This window comes from Papio anubis, chromosome 5 (assembly GCF_008728515.1).
Source record: "Papio anubis isolate 15944 chromosome 5, Panubis1.0, whole genome shotgun sequence".
Lineage (NCBI taxonomy): Eukaryota > Metazoa > Chordata > Mammalia > Primates > Cercopithecidae > Papio > Papio anubis.
The window spans coordinates 131,488,072-131,509,194 of record NC_044980.1 but is presented as its reverse complement, the minus strand read 5'-3'; the positions used below and the strand labels follow the sequence as shown (position 1 = coordinate 131,509,194).

The 21,123-nt window shown below is 38.8% G+C and overlaps 1 protein-coding gene across 5 annotated transcripts in view; it reads right to left on the bottom strand.

Moving 5' to 3' along the window:
• The window catches only part of CTNNA1 (catenin alpha 1), a 315,972-nt gene that overhangs the window by 120,428 nt on the left and 174,421 nt on the right, over window positions 1-21,123 (bottom strand). For all 5 annotated transcript variants that reach the window (XM_021940205.2, XM_021940203.2, XM_021940206.2 and 2 more), the window contains 2 exons: window positions 3,070-3,236; window positions 2,402-2,521 (listed from right to left, as the gene is read on the bottom strand). In XM_021940205.2, coding sequence (XP_021795897.1) covers window positions 2,402-2,521; window positions 3,070-3,236 — 287 coding nt within the window. The remainder of the gene's footprint in view (window positions 1-2,401; window positions 2,522-3,069; window positions 3,237-21,123) is intronic.

Below are 21,123 nucleotides of genomic sequence, written 5' to 3'. Positions count from 1 at the left end.
CAATAATGGCAGTCTTAATGTTTATTTTGTCTAAATAATAGTCAGTCTTCATACACCAAGATCAGACTACGTTTTTAAACCAGTAGGACTATTTGCCAAACTGTATCTTTTAAATATAACTTAATATTTACTTCACATATTCAAACAAGAATTTGTGTCAAAACCATTAATTAAAATAAATTGTGAACGTAATTTGGCCAGCTTGCCACATTTATAGGATGACCATTCTATTAAACAAGTTATTCTCAGGATCAATTAGCTCCAGCAAAAAGAAAAGATACTTGTAATTTATATGATGGAGACTAAGCTAACACAAAAATAAATTATAAAAGCACACTGATGGGAGGCTGAGGCAGGAGAATTGCTTGAACCCGGGAGGCGGAGGTTGTGGTGAGCCGAGATTGTGCCACTGCACTCCAGTCTGGGCAACAAGAGCGAAACTCCGTCTCAAAAAAAAAAAAAAAAAGGCACACTGAGCCTACACTAACTTAGGCATACCAACCTAGCTATATATATTACCATGTATAATCTTAAGCACTAGAAATCCAAAACCAGGATCTCATATATACAGTTAGTCTGATCATATCTCATGACTTGAAATAAAAGCAATAAACTATTATTCACCAATTGTCTACTGAGAAGGGCCTTCTTAGTGCCTGGCACTGTATTAAATACTGTACATATATTATTTAATTGAATCCTCTCAACCCTATGGCATAGATTTTTAATATTAATGTAAATATAACCAAATGACTAAGAAGTCCCCAAAAAAGCTGTCATATATTAGACATTAATAGTATTTAGGTAGCCATGGTGGTTCATGCCGGTAATCCCAGCACTTTGGGAGGCCAAGGCAGGAGGATCTCTTGAGCCCAGGAGTTCGAGACCAGCCTTGATAACATGACAAAATCCTGTACCTACAAAAAATACAAAAATTAGCCAGGTGTGGTGTCCTGTGCCTATAGTCCCAGCTATTCGGGAGGCTGAGGTAGGAGGATCACCTGAGCCTGGGGAAATGGAGGTTACATGATGGCACCACTGTACTCCAACCTGGGCAACAGAGTGAGACCCCCTTTTAAGTATTTACTAACAACCATCTTGTCGCAATGAAAAAAGTCTGTAGCAGTCATAGCAGGTTGCCTACCCAAATCCATTCCCTACTCCCACTCCCAACCCAACTTCCCACTACCTGTCAGACCTTTCGCTGCGTGTTTTGTTGGGTGTTAAGGCTACCCCTTAAGCAAGAGCAGAAGGTGGATCTGGATTACTCTGAGTCAGGCAGACTCCTTTCCTCTTGCCAGGGATAACTGAGGAATAGGCATGTTGCACAATTCAGATTTAGGACAAGTCTGCTAGGAGCTTCTAGATTGTTTGCTTATAAAGAGAGACATATGGAAGAAACAGTCCTTTTTGTTCTCACTGGACATATTATGTGCAAATGTCATGCACAGAGCCTCTGCAGCCACCCAGTGCCAGGCACACTGAAGACAGCAGTGATGAAAAATATCAAGAACCTGGATCCTTGATGATACTGCAAAGCCCTTATATTTAACAACCCTGAAGTCACTTAGCCTAACTCAGGACTTATCATTACTGAGAAAATAAATCCCCCATTTTTTCAAGCAGTTTGGAAGTTGGGTTTTCTGCAAACTCCAGTGCAAAGTATCCTAAATGATAAAGGTATTAGCTAACAACAACAATTCTTCTTCTTGGGGCTTGTTTTAAAATAAGAATTTAAACCATAAGCGTGATCAGGACTATGAAACGTGTAAGAAGACGGATAGCAATATATGGATCTTCTCTGAAGAATGTACACCTAAAATACACAGCGTCCAACAGCAAGGGCACAGGAAAGGTTTCAAAGCACCCCAACAGTGAAAATGCCAAAGGGTCAAAGGGCTACTGGAGCTTGGAAAAGTAACACTGATCCTCATGCCACACAACGGAAACTACTAATAACAATAAGAAACAGTTAAAAAGTAACAAGACATGGAGCTGGTGGGGCAAGGTATGGAGATACTTTCTGATACAGAGACAATTCCAGTATGTTTAAATGGATTAAAGTTTTATTAAAAATCTGAACAAAACTGCACCACTAACTCAGGTTAATCCTTAAATACACAAAGACCTATTACCTCTCCAGACACTACCTTCATCACAAGTTGTCAAGCTACTTAAGATAAAATGTTCACAAGAATTAAAATAGGAACATAACATGAATGCAATGTAATTATAACTTTATTAAGAGCACAATACTGAAAAGACACCTTAGTTTAAATGTTTTAATGAAACTATATTGGCGAAGGTAGGTAATGGTACTTTCAGAAAACACAAAGAATGAGTTTTTCCCTCTAGACAGTAAAATAAACGACTTTAATATATCCCCAAATCATGACTGTACCTGTTGTCTTTTGGCTGCCATAATGTTCAGCTTATCCACTTCAGGTTTTAGGGCTTTATACTGGATTCCTAAGTCTTGTTCATTGCCAGCATTTCTCAACTTCAAGATACCATCTTCCACCTATGGAAAAAAAAAAAAAAAGGCCCCAAAAACCAAAAATTCTGAATGTAAGTCTGTAAATAAAGATGGCATCCTAGAAATTTTCATTCCTGTTAACAGCTACTCAAGAAGCAATCCAAACTTAGCACTCTTGAGTTTGCATGGTCCTCTAACGTTTAAAACAGCAATCACACAGGAGCTTCATAGTGGGAAAGACACTAATACTGGCCTCTACCTTAAAGTACAAAATTTAATGCATCTTGGTTTTCTCAACTCCGGAACTCTACTAGTACAAGGAAAGATTTAATCATTACTGGAAAAAGGGAAGGAGTCAAAACAGTATCTTTGCTACAAGTTCTTCATTTTAAACAACACTGGCTCTCAACAGAGCCAGGATGATACATAGTTGGACTAGAGGAGTAAGTGGAAATTAAACAAAAATATCTCTGGTCCACTGAGATAAACCAAATTCAAAACCAAACTAAATCCTAAGGAATGCTGAACTAAGGAAGGCCAGTAGCAATCTTCCTGTGAGAGAACAAATTACAGACATAGGCCTGTATACTTACAACTTTCAGCTGAACAAGTAATTTGTAGACATCTGCCATGTCAGCCAAAATCAGCAAGCGGGTAACAGCAGAGAGCAAAGCTCGAGCTGCCCGAACCATGTTGCCTCGCTTCACAGAAGAGCAGGGATCATCTGCGAACTCTCCCGCAGCAGTCTTCATCAAATCACCTGTTTTACAGAATGAAAAACAAACTCAGCAACAATGAACTCAAATAACTGATCTACATTTTAAAAAAATATAAAAATAATCCAATCTTTGTATATTTCATGCACAAATTTAGTTTAAGAGTTTTCATTTTTGTTGTTGTTTGCTGTTCCTTTGTTTTATAGCTATCACTTTAAAAAGCACCTTCTTCATATATTGCTGGTGAAAGCAAAATATCTGGAAAGTGACTTGGTACTATATAATAAGAGGCTTAAAAATATTTCCCTTTGATCTAATAATGCTCCTTTCCAAAAAAGGGCATTATATGTATCAAAAAAAAAAGAAGAAAAATTCAAGATTTGAACGGGAGAAAAAAAGCATATCTAATGCAATCTACCCTCACATCCATAGAATACAGAAACAGGGCAACAATTATGCAGAACCGCAACAATTATGCAGAACCACCACACTTCATTAATCATCCCAACTATGCAATGTGTACAGCCATAACAGAGACTCATCGGTATGTGAAAATAAGAGTTCAGTCACTGATTCATTCCTTTCCTTCGCAGAACACTACCGAAAGCTCAAATGCTCAACAATAAGCATCTAGTTAAGTAAATTATGGTGTAGCCTACAAATGACTATTATGAAAATATTTATAGATATGAAAAATGTTAAGCAGAAACAAATGAAATTATAAATGTATGTTTCTTTTTAAATACAGAGGAAAGACTGGAGTCAAAAGGCAAATAATAGTTATCACGGGGTTACACACTGCCTCTTTACATATTTGGTACTTATAAAAAGTTTCTATAATGAAGAGGTACTGTATCTACAATTTTTTTAAAACTTGCTAAAAACATATAAAATAGATTTTACTATAGTTAACAGGAATATCCAACTTATACAATCCTGAGCTCAAGAATTTATTTATAGCCTGGGCACAGTGGCTCACACTAGCAATCCCAGTGCTTTGTGAGGCCGAGGCAGGAGGATCTCTTTAGCCCATGCGTTTGAGGTTGCAGTGAGCCATAACTGCACCACTGCACTCTAGCCTGGGTGATAGACCAAGACCGTGTCACTTAAAAAAAAAAAAAAAAATTAAGAATTTATAACATTTCCTAGAAACTTGTGGAACTTACACTTTCTGTCATTTGTGTCTATTAAAATTATTTACGGTGCCCACTGTCACTCTTTTCTTACAGCTATAAAGGGCCAGTGTTGTGTCTTGTCCACTGGTTATACAAATAGGGCCTGTATGGAGACTATCTTTAGAATCTTGGAAAAGCAATTACTCCCTCCTCCTTTGGCTGAGCAAGCCCACTTCAGTTCACATTAAAGTCTAAAAGCCATTCACTCTCTCATGTCTTCCATGAATCTTTTTAAGGCACTTTCAAGAAGTCTAGCTATTTCTCAACAGACCTATCAAATTTCTCCTAGCTATCATCATTGGATGCACAACACAAGCAGAAGAGGGGGAAAAAAAAATTGCCTCACATGCATATATTAATTAGGCTTAGAAGCACTGTATAATTCTAAAAGTAAAGAAAAGCTCCACATATTTGTCAGGCCTGAAAAACTTCCAATGAATTACACAGTTAAAAGGCTTTCCTGGATCTAACACAGTGTTCTCTCTTATATCTTCAGGAAAACACAGACATATGGCAATCATTATGTGGATTCGTAACATTAATGCTGATATCTTATGGTATTTTAAAAGATGGAGCTCATTCATTCTTTTATTTGCTCAACAAATGTTTGAGCACCTATCACACGTCAAGGGCTGTGCCCTACTGGAGCTCTATGGAGGGAGGCAGACAAAAAATTAACAGCCAGTTAAGACAAGGCATCTGGTCTCGAAGGGTTCACAAATTATAGAGTATTACAATGCACCCAAAATTAAATAGCCTTGTGAACAAGGTGCTATGAAAATATGCTGAAGAAAACTATTTACTCAGGGAAGAATTTCTCTGCAAATCCTTGCAGAAAGAGATATTTGCCTTAAAAAAATATTAATACTGTCTTAGGCCAGGAGTGGTGGCTCAAACCTGTAATCCCAGCACTTTGGGAGGCCGAGGTGGGTGGATCACATGAGGTCAGAAGTTTGAGACCAGCCCGGCCAACATGATGAAACTCCGTCTCTGCTAAAAAAATACAAAAAAATAGCCAGGTGTGGTGGCGGGCGCCTGTAATCCCAGCTACTCGGGAGGCTGAGGGACGAAAATCGCTTGAACCTAGGAGGCGGAGGTTGCAGTGAACTGAGAATGCACCATTGTACTCCAGCCTGAGCAACAAGAGCAAAACTCCATCTCAAAAAAAAAAAAAATACATATATATGTGTGTGTGTGTGTATATACACACTGTCTTAAACAGTATTATTACCAAACAAGAGAACAAGCAAGAGATGTTGACCCTATATAATAAGCAGAACTTCACCTAATTTAGCACTTGCTACAAACTAAAAACAAACAAATCCACTTTCAAAACACAAAGCTGAACATACCATCCCCACCTTCAAATAACTTATTCAGAAAAGATGGATCTGACCACTAAGAAATCATGTGGCATTTTAACATGCAAGCTACAAAAAAGAAAACACAAGGTGTCATGGGAATTCCGAGGAAGCACTAACAACCAGTTTGGGGAAGAAATGAAATGCCAGCAACAGCTTTATGGAAGGTATCGTACTCTGAAATGAACCCATCCCTCAAAGGAGAGGAAGAATGTGGGCAGCAGAGTTAAGGGAGTTACCACTTCAAGCAGAAGGAACAGTAACATAATAATGTCCAACACTGGCCAGGTGCTGTGGCTCACACCTATAATCCCAGCACTCTGGGAGGCTGAGGCCGGTGGATCACCTGAGGTCAGGAGTTCAAGACCCGGCTGGCCAACATGGTGAAACCCCATCTCTACTAAAAATGCAAAGACATGGTGGCAGGAGCCTGTAATCCTTACTCAGGAGGCTGAGGCAGGAGAATCACTTGAACCCAGGAGGCGGAGGCTGCAGTGAGCCGAGATTGCGCCACTGCACTCCAGCCTGGGCGACAAAGAGAGAGTCTGCATCAAAAAAAAAAAAAAAAAGTCCAACATTTATTTAAATTATCTACTCTACGGCACTACACGTATCTTTAAAATTCTGTTACCCATCTAGAAAGTAAGTGGTAGTAATCTTTGCTTATAAATAATACAACTAAAGCTTATACAGATTAACTAACTTAATCTCTGCCACCTTAACTAGTAAATGGCAGAGCTGGGATTTGTAATGCCAGTATTTACGCTCTTTGTAGAACCACTTATCATGCTAAGGTATACAATAAGAAGGCTTATATAGTATATATTAATATATAATTCATATATTAATTAGGCTTAGAGGCATAATATCTAGTTTGAATTATCTAGTCTGAGGAGAAAGGGATATGTTTAGAAGAAGCAGAAGATAAGAGTAGAAAGGCCGTAGACAAACAGAATTCAATTCCCTCAACCAGAGGGAAGTCAAAGTACACAGGATTAACCTGTCTAAAGTACATACAATAAACCTAACCAGAGACATGGATCAGAAAGCTACAGTGAGAGCCCAGAAAAGAGTGGTAGTAAATTACAAAGGCAGGGGTCAAAAGATCTGATCACCTTTGATTAAGCACAGTAGATTCTTTAAAGGTTGCAAGCATAGGGCCTTTCTGAGTGGGAGAAGAAAGCCAGAGCTGTATGAAAACACGAGTTGGGAAAGATTTAGGGAAAAAAAAAAAAAGTTAGGACCCTCGAGACTGTGGACGTCGGAATAAGGAGAGGAAGATTCTGTAATAAAAGAAACAGAATAAAGAGAACCAAGACTGTCAAAAACGAGAAGGCCAGACTTGTAAGAGAAAACTAGTCAATCAAAACAAATGTAAACACAGAGATTAATCAACTATAACTGAGAACCCAGAAATATATTCCGATTTTAACAAGAGTGCCAATAATATTCAATGAAGAATGATCTTGTCCACAAATGGTGCTAAGACAAGTGCAATATGCAAAAGAATTAAGTTGGACCCCTATCTCACACCATATACTTACAAAATTGATCAAAACCTAAATGTTAGAACTAAAATTATAAAACACTTAGAAGACAACACTTCATGACCTCTGATTCACAATGGTTTCTTAGCTATGACACCAAAAGTACAAACAACAGAACAAAAAACAGATAAGGTGGACATCATAAAAAAATTTAAAATTTTGTGCTTCAAAGAACATTACTAAGAAAGTAAAAAGACAACCCACAAATGGAAGAAATTTTCTGCAAATTATATATAAGGATCTAGTATCCAGAATATATAAAGAACTCTTATACTAAAAATATACATATTTTTTTAAGTTGGCTGCAGTGGCATGTGTTTGCAGTCCTAGCTACTTGAGAGGCTGCAGCAGGAGAACTGCTTGAGCCCAGAAGTTAGCATCTAGCCTAGGCAACATAGCAAGACCTGGCTTTAAAAACAAACAAACAAACAAACAAAAATAGACAAATAATCCAACTTAAAATAGGCAAAGGATTTAAACAGGTGCCCATCTGAAGATTTAGAAATGGCCAATAAGCACATGAAAAGCATGATGCTCAACCTCATTAGCCATCAAGTAATACAAATCAACACAACACAAAGATATCACCTCATACCTAGTAGGATGCCTATCATACAAAGGGCAGATAATAGCAAATGGCAAGAATATGGGGAAATTAGAACTCTCATATCCCAATGTTGGGAATGTAAAAAGGTGCATCTGCTTTGGAAAACAATCTGGCAGTTCCTTAAGGGGTTAAATGTTGAATTATCATATGACTCAGTAATTCCACCGCTAGGTGGATATGGTTTGGATCTGTGTCCCTGCCCACATCTCAAGTCAAACTGTAATTCTCATTGTTGGAGGTGGACCTGGTGGGAGGTAAGTGGATCATAGGAGCGGTTTCTCATGAATGGGTTAGTACCAACCTCTTGGTGCTGTTCTTGTGATGGTGAATGAGTTCTAATGAGATCTGATTGTTTAAAGGTGTGTGTGACACCTCTCCCACGCCCTCTCTTGCTCCTCCTCCTGCCATGTTAGATGCCTACCTGCCCATTTGCCTTCCACCATGATTGGAAGCTTCCTGAGGTCACCCCAGAAGAAGATGCCACTATGCTTCCTGTACAGTCTGCAGAACCTTGAGCCAATTAAATGTCTTTTCTTTATAAATTACCCAGTCTCCGGTATTTCTTTATAGCTATGTGAGAACAGACTAATATACGTTGGTGCAAAAATAATTGCAGTTTTCACCATTACTTTTTTTTTTAAATGGCCAAAACCACAACTACTTTTGCACCAACCTAATACATAGCTACACAACTAAAAACCTATAAATGAATGCTCACGGTGTCACTAATCATAATAGCTGAAAAGCAGAAAGAAACCAAACACCTATGTCTGGAAACACCTATGTCTGGAAAACAGACATACAAAATGTGGCATTATCCAGTATTTAGCCGTAAGAAAAAATGAAGTGCTGATACATGTGCAACATGGATGAACTTTCAAAACATACGTTCAGTGAAAGAATACTGTATTGTTCCATTTATATAAAATTGCCATTTGCCACAATAGGCAAATTCATAGAGACAGAAGGTAATGCTTGCTGGGCAATGGGAAGGAGGTAAGAAGAATCAGGACTAACTTGTTAATAGGTAAAACCAGGTTTCTTTTTGGGATGATGAAAATGTCTGAAAGTACACAGTGGTGATGGCTGCACAACCTAATGAATATACTAAAAACCACTGAATTGTGCACTTTAAAATGGTGAATTTTATGTATGTGAGTTATAGCTCAATAAACAAAAAGGAAAAAAAAAACAGTATTGAATGCAGTAACATGAAAGAGCACAGGTTCTGGAGCTGGATATAGGCTGAAGTTTTGGCTTTGCCACTTGCCAGCTACGCAACTAGACTTTATGAGTCTGTTTCTTCTTCTGTACAACATGTAGAATACCTGCTGTGAATGTCACTTAAAATACCTTGTAAAATGCCTAGTTCAGTGCCTTGCAGCACTAGGAGACAAAATAGGGTTGGTAGAAAGGATTGATACTAGGTAAAACAAGCTCAGAAGACAGAGAAAAGGTCTTCATTGTGTTTCATCAGTATTCACCTATTCAACAGCAACCTTCAAGAGCATTCATGCCTCTTTCAAAACATGCTTACTGATCACCTTCTATGAGCCAGGCACTATTCTAAATGCTCCAGGAAATGAACCAACCAGGCCAGGAAAAAATCCCAGGCTCCAGGGAACTTACATTCTAGCGGGAGAGAAAGACAATAAACAATAGTACTGGGGTAGGGTCAGGGGCAGTGACAGAAAGGAGGACAGAGAAAAGGGGTGTAAGGTACAATTTAAAATAGCGGGATCAAGGTAGGCCTCCTTGAAAAAATACCATTTGATTTGAAGACAGTCTTGACAAAGGAATCACAGGAATAATGTGGCTATCTGGAGGAACAGCATTCCAGGTAGAGGGAACACCAAGTCAAAGATCTAAAAAGATTATGGAAGGCCAAGGAAGCCAATGTGGCTGGCACAAGACGATGAAGAAGACGAGTGGCTTTCTGGGAATTGCACATACCAGACTTCAAGGGTAATACAAAGTTATAAATAAGACTGCTCTTTCAAGAATTTGGCCTAAGACCAGACACGGTGGCTCACACCTGTGATCTTAGCACTTTGAAAAGTCCAGGCAGGAGGACCCTTGAGACCAGGAGTTCAAGACCAGCCTGCGTAACACTGTGAGACCTCATCTCTACAAATAATAAAGAAAAAATAGCCAGGCATGAGGGCATACACCTATAGTCTTAGCTACTTGGGAGGCTAAGATGGGATGATCACTTGAGCCCAGGAAGCCAAGGCTACAGTGAACCATGATCATGCTACTACACTCCAGCATGTGGGTGACAGATAGCCCCATCTCCAAAAAAAAAAAAGAATTTGGCCCATTACCAGGAGGAAAAGTCAAGGGCTACTAAAGGAATTATTTTCTACTTTATTTTCAATTTTATGTAGCACCTATAATCCCAGAATTCTGGGAAGCTGAGGCAGGAGGATCATTTCAGCCCAGAGAGTTTGAGATCAGTGTGGGCAACATAGTGAGACCCTGTCTCTACTGAAAAAATAATAATAATAATTAATTAGCTAAGTGTGGCGGTACATGCCTGTAATCCCAGCTACTCAGGAGGTTGAAGTGGAAGGATCACTTGAGCCCACGAGGTCAAGGCTACAGTGAGTTGGGACAGCACCACTGCACTTCAGACCTGGGCAACAGGGCAAGACCCTGTCTCAGAAAATAAAAATCTTGTGTAGGGGTACCGGTATAATAAACAGTAAGATCATAAACTCGGAAGTCAAACTAACAAAAACCACAGCTTCACCACTAAGTAAGTCTCAGGTTCCATAGTTGTAAAACAGAGATAACAATACTGATCATCTTCACTTTGCACAGTAGCACAGGACTGTAAAAATGACCATACAAGTTCAAACAGTGTAAACTGATCCTAATCAGAGATTAATCACAGAGAATTATGATTCTCCTGTGGCCTTTAAAATTTTTTGGCAGTTTGCAACACCATGTTTGAAGAAAATAAAAAAATAATTTTTTTAAAAATAAGGCCCCCCCAAAATTTTGTCAGCCAGGCATACGAGCTCACAACTGTAATTCCTGCACTTTGGGAGGTCAAGGTAGGAGAATCAATTGAGCCCAGGAGTTTCAGATCACCCTGGGCAACAAAGTGAGCTACTTGGGAGGCTAAGATGGGATGATCGCTTGATCCCAGGAAGCCAAGGCTGAAGTGAGCCATGATCGTGCCACTGCACTCCAGCGTGTAAAAATTAAAAATAAATACTTTTGTCTAAGCATTAAAAATTCCTTTATTGTCTATTATTAATGTATAGGGATATGATATAGTCAACCAATATTTATTTAATGTACTAAATTAAAACATTATAAACACTGAAACAAAGTATTTTAATTTCCTTGTTAAAAAAAAATTTTCAATAGTAGTCTGAACAATGCTTCCCTGCCTTCTTCTTGTCATTTACACTAGGGTGCAGAATGAGCATCTTTTGTAGCCCTTTGGCGAATCATCATATTCCTTTCTAAGTTTGGATCCATTTCCAACATTTTATCCAATATCTACACTTATTTGTCATGAATATCTTCAAGAGTTCCTTTAATGTGTCGTTTTTAATGATGTCACACATTCTCTTGGACATCATAACCACATTCCTCATTTAAGTCAAGAAGTTTGCCTTCACTAAGTAGTTCTAGCTGCATAGCCAGAGTTTTAAATAGCAGCTGGGTCAACATTTTCACAACCAGCTATTTCTTCCCTTTATATTCTAATGAAATTTCAATTCCAGGTCTACCACTTTTCATTTCTTTGTTGCACATTCGCCTTTGTTGGCTAATTCCCTCTTTCAATTATTCAATTCTGTCAAGGAGTTCATGTGGGTTTATCACTAGGAGAAAAGGAAGCAACACAACTACACACTTTGCATAAACTGAACAGATTTGCAGGGAACTATCACCAACAGACTTTGAAAGAGGTGACATGACTGGTCATGATGCACATCAGTTATTTATGCAGCTATTTGTACACTTAAAAGCCAGCAGCAACGTTTTTACAGTTACCCTTGAACAACATAGTCTGGGTTTGAATTGCATGGGTTTACTTATATGTGGATTTTGTTCAATAAGTATATTGAAAATTGTTTCAGAGATTTGCAACAATTTGAAAAAAACTCAAATCATGTAATCCAGAAGTACCAAAAAATTAAGAAAAAGGTGTATCATGAATGCATAAAATATCACTAGCCTATTTTATCATGTACTACCATAAATATACACAAACCTACTACAGAAAGTTAAAACTTATCAAAACTTAGGCACCCAAACACAGGCCATACATGGTGCCATTCGCAGTCAAGGGAAATACAAACAAATGTAAAGATGCAGTTTAAATCATAATCAAACAAAAAATTGTAGTACACACTGTACTACTGTAATAATTTTGTAGCCATCTCCTATGCTATAGCAGTAAGCTCAAGTGTTGTGAATATCCACTTAAAATGCCATATGATGCATCTGCATGTGATGCTAATCATCTCCACCTGAGCAGTTCACGGCCAGTAAATTGCATATGACAGTGAAAAGTGGTCATTCGTAGTTCTCATACATTTTCATCATGTTTAATACAACACTCAAAGCGTTGACACCATGAAGCTCATACGAAGTGCCACTAGTGATGCTGGAAGTACTACCAAGAAGTAGAGAAAAGTCATGACGTTATAAGAAAAAGCTGAACTGCCTGATATGCACTGTGAATTGAGGTCTGCAGCTGTGGCTGCAGGCATGCGCCACCGTGCTCGCCCTTCTGTTGCATTTTTTTTTAGATGGAGTTTTGCTCGTTGCCCAGGCTGGAGTGCAGTGGCACCATCTCAGTTCACTGCAACCTCTGCTTCCCAGGTTCAAGTGATTCTCCTGCCTCAGCCTCCCAAGTAGCTCAGATTACAGCATACGCCACCATGCATGGCTAATTTTTCTTTTTTTTTTTTTTAAGCAGAGACAGGGTTTCTCCATGTTGGTCAGGCTGGTCTCGAACTCCTGACTCAGGTGATCTGCCTGCCTTGGCCTCCCAAAGTGCTGGGATTACAGGTGTGAGCCACTGCCTCTGGCCTGCTGCTGCACTTTTTAATGGCATTTGGGAACCCTTCTCTTGGTCAGCAGAAGCTGCTTCCACTGTTATCTTGATATTTTTAAAGCCACATCTCTCTTATATTATCAAACCACCCCTTGCTGGCATTAAATTCTCCAGCTCTAGATCTTTCACCTCCCTTTTGCTTTAAATTGTCATATAACGACTTTGCTTTTTCTCAAATCTTACTAGTCTATAGGTATGCCCTTTTTTTTTTTTTTTTTTTTTTCTTTTTTTGAGACGGAGTCTCACCTTGTTGCCCAGGCAGGAGTGCAGTGGTGCGATCTGGGCTCACTGCAAGCTCCGCCTCCTGGGTTCATGCCATTCTCCTGCCTCAGCCTCCCAGTGGCTGGGATTACAGGCACTCGCCACCACGCCCAGCTAATTTTTTGTATTTTTAGTAGAGACGGGGTTTCACCGTATTAGCCAGGATGGTCTCGATCTCCTGACCTCGTGATCCGCCCACCTCGGCCTCCCAAAGTGCCGGAATTACAGGTGTGAGCCACCGCACCCGGCCAGGTACGCCTTTCTTATGGTAGCCCTGCACCCACATAAAACCTGCATTTTCAACACAAGATAAAATTATTTTTGTAAAAAGTGCAGGGTTCTCATACATTTTTGGGACAAGAGTGAAACTCTGTCTGAAAAAAAAAAGTGCAGCAGAAGGCCAGGCCTGGTGGCTCACGCCTGTAATCCCAGCACTTTGGGAGGCTGAGGCCGGGGGATAACTTGAGGTCAAGGGTTCAAGACTGGACCTACTAAAAAAATAAATAAGTAATAATAATAATAATAATAATAATAATATAAAAATTAGCCAGGCATGATGGCCTGGCTGACATAGCAAGACTCCATCTCAAAAAAATGTTAAAAAAATAAAAAAATAAAAAATTTTAAAAAATACCTGTCAATTAGTTTATACAGTAAATTTTTAAGACATTAAAAGTGCTCTCTGCACACAAAAGGGCAAACTGGGGAAACTGAGGCAGACAGGAAATATGTCCACGGTCGCATGGTTGTAAAACCTGACTTTTGTCCCAGCTGTTTCCTGTCAACTACGCTACATCTAGTATTAACCAAGACACAAAGGAGATGAAACTTACAAGAACTCAATACTACTGTACCATCTGCCATGAAATAAAATCTGTCATCCGGTGATGCTCTCTCCTGAGCTGTAAACAAAATAAGTTCCTCTGGAGTTTAAAACAAAGACAATTGGCAATTATAAAGTAAACAAACAAACAAACAAAACCCCACAATTCTTTATTAGGAGAAGAAAAGATCAAGAACTTTTTGAAGCATCAAATATCATGAGTAAACTCCCCTGAAAGCAACCAAACTTTATAAAGTTACAGGGAAAGGACAGGCTTGGAAAATATTTGGGCGATGGATAAAAAGAATAAAAGGCTTGTTTGTTTTAACCTGAGCCTGTTGCGTTGCTCCTTTAAAACAAAGAATGCTATGAAGTAATGTTAATGAATACAACTACTTTTCTCCCAGAACACTACTTGGTGTAGATGAAATAAGGTATTGGAACTGGGTCCAAATCCAGCTTCGATATTTGACAGCTGTGTTACTTGGGGTTGCTTTATCTCTAGCTGTTTTCTTTTCTGTAAAATGAGTACACTATCTCCCATACCTTACTCAGTTGTTTCGAAAATTAAATGAGATAATATATGCAAAGCTCAACAAATACTTCTGTGCCCCCTTTTACTTTTCCATCTACTTTTTCCAATTTTTAAACCTATTTAGAACATGTCGGGCCGGGCGCGGTGGCTCAAGCCTGTAATCCCAGCACTTTGGGAGGCCGAGGCGGGCGGATCACGAGGTCAGGAGATCGAGACCATCCTGGCTAACATGGTGAAACCCCGTCTCTACTAAAAATACAAAAAACTAGCCGGGCGTGGTGGCGGGCGCCTGTAGTCCCAGCTACTCGGAGGCTGAGGCAGGAGAATGGCCTGAACCTGGGAGGCGGAGCTTGCAGTGAGCCGAGATCGCGCCACTGCACTCCAGCCTGGGTGACACAGCGCGAGACTCCGTCTCAAAAAAAAAAAAAAAAAAAAAAAGAACATGTCATTATCCACACACCAGCTGTTTCTTACCTTTTTAGAAATAGTCATGATAGCAAGTTTCCTAAAGGACAGAGGAAACGTTAGCTTTTAATTTTAAATGTTGAAGCTATAAAGGATGAGGACAGCTTCCTTCACTCCACTGTTTATACTGCAGAAAGTAGTAATAATTGTTCCTTTTGTGCTAATAGCTACAACCAAAGCTTGCTGTGCCTTAAGTTTTTCCAACTGCTTTTTATTTTTAAGCAGTTTTTTTTGTTGTTGTTGTTGTTTTGGGTTTTTTTGTTTTGTTTTAAAGAAGTTCTCAAGTCAAGATGGGATTCCTTCCAGTTCTTAGGAACTGGTCATCTTCCTCATCTATCCCATTTACAGTGTCACATCCCAAAATTCTACAGTATACTACGACAAGAAAGATTCCCAACCACAATGTAATGGCTCAGAAATCCAGCTATGGAAACATCTCTACTGCCTCTAAAAGCCCTCCAAGGAACCTCAATAAATAGGGCAAAGTTCTATCTTCTTCCCCAAAACAATACTAAGGATACTTTTAAATAGCTTCTTCACCAGAACCTTTCTACCTTTAAGGTCCAGAAAAAAGAATTTTTGCCAGCCCAGTAGAGAAACACAGCTTATCTTCGATAAATTATACAATCTACCCCCCCTCCAGGTATCTTTATCAATTGAAATGATTTTCATTTTCATTTTAAATAGCAGATATATAACAATCCATACTGCACAGTGAGAATGGAGATCATAACGTGTTTACGTCCTGGGGAAGGTATGGGATAATAAACACTACAACCAACACATACCAAAATATCAACAGAGCTTAATCATAAGGCGGTACAGCCTGATTGTTTATTGTTTATTTTTACTTTCTATAATGAATACTTTCATATTAAAAGAAGTTTTTAAATGATAAAAATGTTAATATCTTTAGTTCATGTGTGTGATAATAAAACTCAGGCTTCAAATTTTCTTTTTTCTGAAGTATAAAAATCCGTGGCTGCTAGTTCATGCACAAATGAAAAAGTAAAACTTGCACATACTACAAAATCTTTTTGTAAAAGCTTATAAAGTCAGCTAATAGAGGGGTTTATCCAAAATAAGAGTAAGCCAAGTGGTAAAATAAATGGGTACCTGTAGCCCCAATCTCATTTTTAAAATTTTTTGTAGAGTTGCTGCAGGGAAGAAGATTCAATGGTTACGTGGACCTCACGTAGGCATTTCTTAAAGAGACCACTTTACAAGAGCATATTGTTTTGTTATCAACTGCCAAATCCAAAAGAGAAAAGAGATTTTAAAGACATCCACCTGAATGTTTTTGCAAACCAGCAAAAACAGCCCTGTGCTAAAATGACAAAAGCTTCCAGAAGAGTTAGACACCATCAACTATCTTAAACATGTTCAAATTATTCATTTCAGGATCAGTTTCATGAGCATACTTAGAATTCCAACTCTCCCTTCTCCTACTGATTTCCCAGACATCCATGCTCAAGTAACTTTGCTCTTTTTTCTCAAAATGATTTTAACTGTCTAAAACCTTTTATTTCTTCTCAGATATATACTTCTCCTTTATTTTATTTTATTTTATTTTTTTTCCTGAGACGGAGTCTCGCTCTGTCACCCCGGCTGGAGTGCAGTGGCGCGATCTCGGCTCACTGCAAGCTCTGCCTCCCGGGTTCACGCCATTCTCCTGCCTCAGCCTCCCAAGTAGCTGGGATTGCTGGCACCCACCACCACGCCCGGCTAATTTTTTGTATTTTTAATAGAGACGGGGTTTCACCACCGTCTCGATCTCCTGACCTCGTGATCCGCCCGCCTTGGCCTCCCAAAGTGCTGGGATTACATGCGTGACCCACCGCGCCCGGCCGATATATACTTCTTAACAATAGGAGACTTCAGTCTTTAAAGTAAAAAACTACGATTATAACTATTTCTTAACACCATACTCCTTTGAATATGTGAAAAGTGAATAAAACTCTTGACATAACAGTATTAAAGAGAAGTCTTTAGTTTGCTGGTATAAAATAATGTTCTTAAATCATATTACTCTCTAGAGGATAGTGTTCAGCCATTAAAAATTATGTTGTAGAAGAATACTTAATATTACCGAAAGATGTTCAGTATCCATTAAGTGAAAAAAAGCAAACGGCATAATCAAACCCAACATATCTCTACCCACATGGGCATATTAATAGGAAACAAACTGCAAAGAGTTTAGGACAAAAATGTTAACCATTAGTTTCATCTCTAAGTTACAAAATTATAAGTTTTTATTTTTTTCTTTTTGCTCTTACTATCAAAACACATGTTCACAGCAGAAAATTAACGCTCATTTTAAAACAGTTTTTAATTCTATCCAGGGAGTAGAACTAGAAGAAAAAAAGAAAAAGAGAAAGTAACCAATATCACAGGCAAGCCTATAATAAAACTGCCCTGTACTTAACAGCTTGGCATCTTTTTACACAGTGTTTTACAGAGTAAAAAATATCCAGCCCTGGATTTGAATGAATACCCAAAACCTCCCTATCATGAGATTCCTAACTCTTGAAAGTTATGTTTTGGTGCTTTAGCTCCAAAACCTACTGATAAACCTACTTTATACCAAATTTTCTTAAATATATCTGATTTGATTAAGGGATCTCACCAATAAGTGATAGCTTTTTTTTTTTTCTTTTTATAGTCTCACTCTGTCGCCCAGGCTGGAGTGCCGTGGCACAATCTCGGCTCACTGCAATCTCCACCTCCTGAGTTCAAGCAATTCTACTGCCTCAACCTCCAGAGTAGCTGGGATTACAGGAGTACATGACCATGCCCAGTTAATTTCTGTATTTTTAGTAGACAGGGTTTCACCATGTTGGTCAGGCTGGTCTCAAACTCCTGACCTCGTGATCCGCCCACCTCAGCCTCCCGAAGTGCTGGGATTACAAGCATGAGCCACCGCACCTGGCCAGCCTTTTTTTTTTTTTTTTTTTTTTTTTGTGAGACAGAGTCTCGCTCCTTCACCTAGGGTGGTATGCAGTGGTGCAATCTTGGCTTATTGCAACCTCCACCTCCTGAGTTCAAGTGATTCTCCCACCTCAGTCACTTGAGTAGATGGGGCTTCAGGTGAAAGCTACCACACCTGGCTAATTTTTGTATTTTCAGTAAAGACAGGGTTTCACCATGTTGGTCAGGCTGGTCTCGAATTCCTGACCTCGGGTGATCTACTTGCCTCAGCCTCCCAAAGTGCTGGAATTACAGGCATGGGCCACCACGCCCAGCCTGATAACTATTTTCATCTGTTATTCCATCAACTTTCATTTTACAAAATAATAAAGTAACAGGACCAAGACTTCACAAAATTATCTCCTAACTTCAAGATAATCCAAAGTTAAATATTATTTCCTATCCCATCCCAACCCCATGTCCCACCACTCCCACCCAGCCAAATTTTAATTCATTTTCTATGATCTGGTAATAAAATAAGACATTTTCCACACTTGTCAATGAAGACAAATTGGCAATATAGATGCAAAAAATAATAGACTTCATAACACAGCCCTTATAAGAAGGAACCAAATGGTAGCACATATTTGGCATAACCTACATGCCCTATGACATGAGGATGACCTTGAATAAAACACTTTAATCTTCTCAATGTTAAGCCTTCCATTTATCAAGGAGGGATATTTGGTAAAAACGGACCCCTAGATGATATTCCTGTAAGTACAGATAAACTGAGAATGACTCAAAAGAATCCCTGACAGATGCCTTAAGAGAACTTTCTGGGATGCAGTTTTTTGTTTTGTTTTGTTTTGTTTTGTTTTGTTTTGTTTTTTTAATCCACCCAATTGTTTATCTTTTGAAAGTCAACCCAGAAAAGAGGCCAGGTCTGGCGGCTCATGCCTGTAATCCCAGCACTTTGGGAGGCGAAGACAGGCAGATCACCTGAGGTCAGGAGTTCGAGATCAGCCTAGCCAACATGCCAAAACCCTGTCTCTACTAAAAATACAAAATTAGCCAGGCGTGGTGGTGGGTGCCAGCAATCCCAGCTACTTGGGAGGCTGAGGCAGGAGAATCACTTGAACCCAGGAGGCAGAGGTTGCAGTGAGCCGAGATTGCACCACTGCACTCCAGCCTGGGCAACAGAGCAAGACTCAGTCTATTTTAAAAAAAAAAAAAAAAAAAAAAACCCAGGAAATAAACATTTAATATGAAGTAATTTAAATACTATAAGCCCATCTGAATCAGAGCAAGTCTAGAAAACCTCTTAACTTACCCCCCCTACCTTCCCCATCCCCTGAGGGTAAGGAAAGAAGCTTCGAAATTTCTTTTTCCAGTTGACAGACAGAATGGATTAAAAAAAAAAGAAGTTAAAATAAAGTAACACACATATTCATGTTCTCATTTTCCTTACTAATTCAAGTGTGCCCTGCTGCTATTCAGAAACACTCCAAAGAGAGGCACTTACTTCCTGATTACACATTCAAATAAATGCATAACATGCATTTCAACTTGGAATCACTTTCTTAAGAAATTAACTAGTAGAAATCATGTTACTGCAACATCATGGTTGAAGTCATGCCAAAACCAAAATTTTAATACCTAAAATAACTTTCTCAGCTACACTGACTGTACAAATATATTAAGGCAGTAATATTACCCACTGTAACCTATAAGTATTATTATCCTGGTTAGTGTTATTTATTTTTGTGAGTTTAACAAGACAGACTTTTTAATAAAAGGGGAAAAAATGAACCACTTCAAAATGACATTAGAATTTAATAACTTCACTCTTCTTTCCTTAATTCCAAGCTGGCTACAGCAGAACCCAAGTCTCTGCAAAGCAGCATATGCTCACACAAGGGTAGTGATCCAGAAGCGGACAGCATCCTTGACACATCCCAAGTCAAAGAAAATATAGCCTCTGCCCTAAAGACTTATAGTTTAAGTCAGGCAGACAACTTTAAGACATAAAATTCCCAGATGACAACCAGCTAATGATTTTTCAGAATTTATATTTTGCTTTTCCTGCTCAAGTTAAATGAAGAGCAAGCAAAAATGGATTAAGTAGTGAGACTGAAGGAATGGGGTCAATAACAATTTTTAAATTAATTACAGTCTTCAGGAACATCTGAAAGGTAGGAATTGGAGTGGGGGCACTTCTAACAACAGACCAAGCCACAATGGGATCACATGAAAAGAGACATCCACAAAAATAAGAGGAAAAAACAGGATGAAAATTCTACCAAGACAAGGGGAAAAGACAAGATTACAAATGAGAAGCCAGAACTCAATGGAAGAATATGAGAAAAAAATCAGCTGATTTCTTGCTAGTTTTAATAAAGTTATTATACTAATCTGAAAATCTAATTAACTTAACTTTAATCTTTTTCAAAATGTTGAATGTTTCCCAGCTACTGCTCTTCCAGAGCATCATTAACACTTTTTGAAACCCATTCCAAAGTAAACCTTCCAAGTAGGAATACTTGTCATTTTTCTCCTGTGAAAAATTAAAGAGCCCATATGTGAGATCAAGCTCATCTCAACCCGATTAAAACCACACTAACCAGATCAGACAAATTAAAATGCAATCTCTCTCACACACACCCACGCAATGCTCTTCAAAGCTATGTTTTAAGTCTTCACATCATGAACCCAGCAAACCCTGATTCCATTCTGCCTCCTGTTTACCTCTCAAACTCCACTTAAAACAGTCACTGATACTTGCTTCGTCCTAATCACATCTGTCTTTTAACATCTGTCTTCCAGGCTGTCTATAGTAGATGTGGGTGCATCAGTCTCAAGCTGTCAACATCTGCACTGGACAGCAGACCAATTTTCGCCTCCTTCAATCTTGACTCTAGTCAGTTGCCAGGGAGAAAATCATACCTCAAGAGCCTGACAGCCTGTGCTCAATGTCCTTTTGTCAGGGATGAAATACATTATTTTTCTGAAAATTATCTTGCCAAGATTCACAGTGAAGCATGTATACATACACATACACATACATGTGTGTATTTTTTTCTCCCTATATACAAATTATTCAAGCTGTACCAAAGAAGATGGCATCTATGTCCTTAGCTTCACTACACAGTTATACACAATTACTGAAA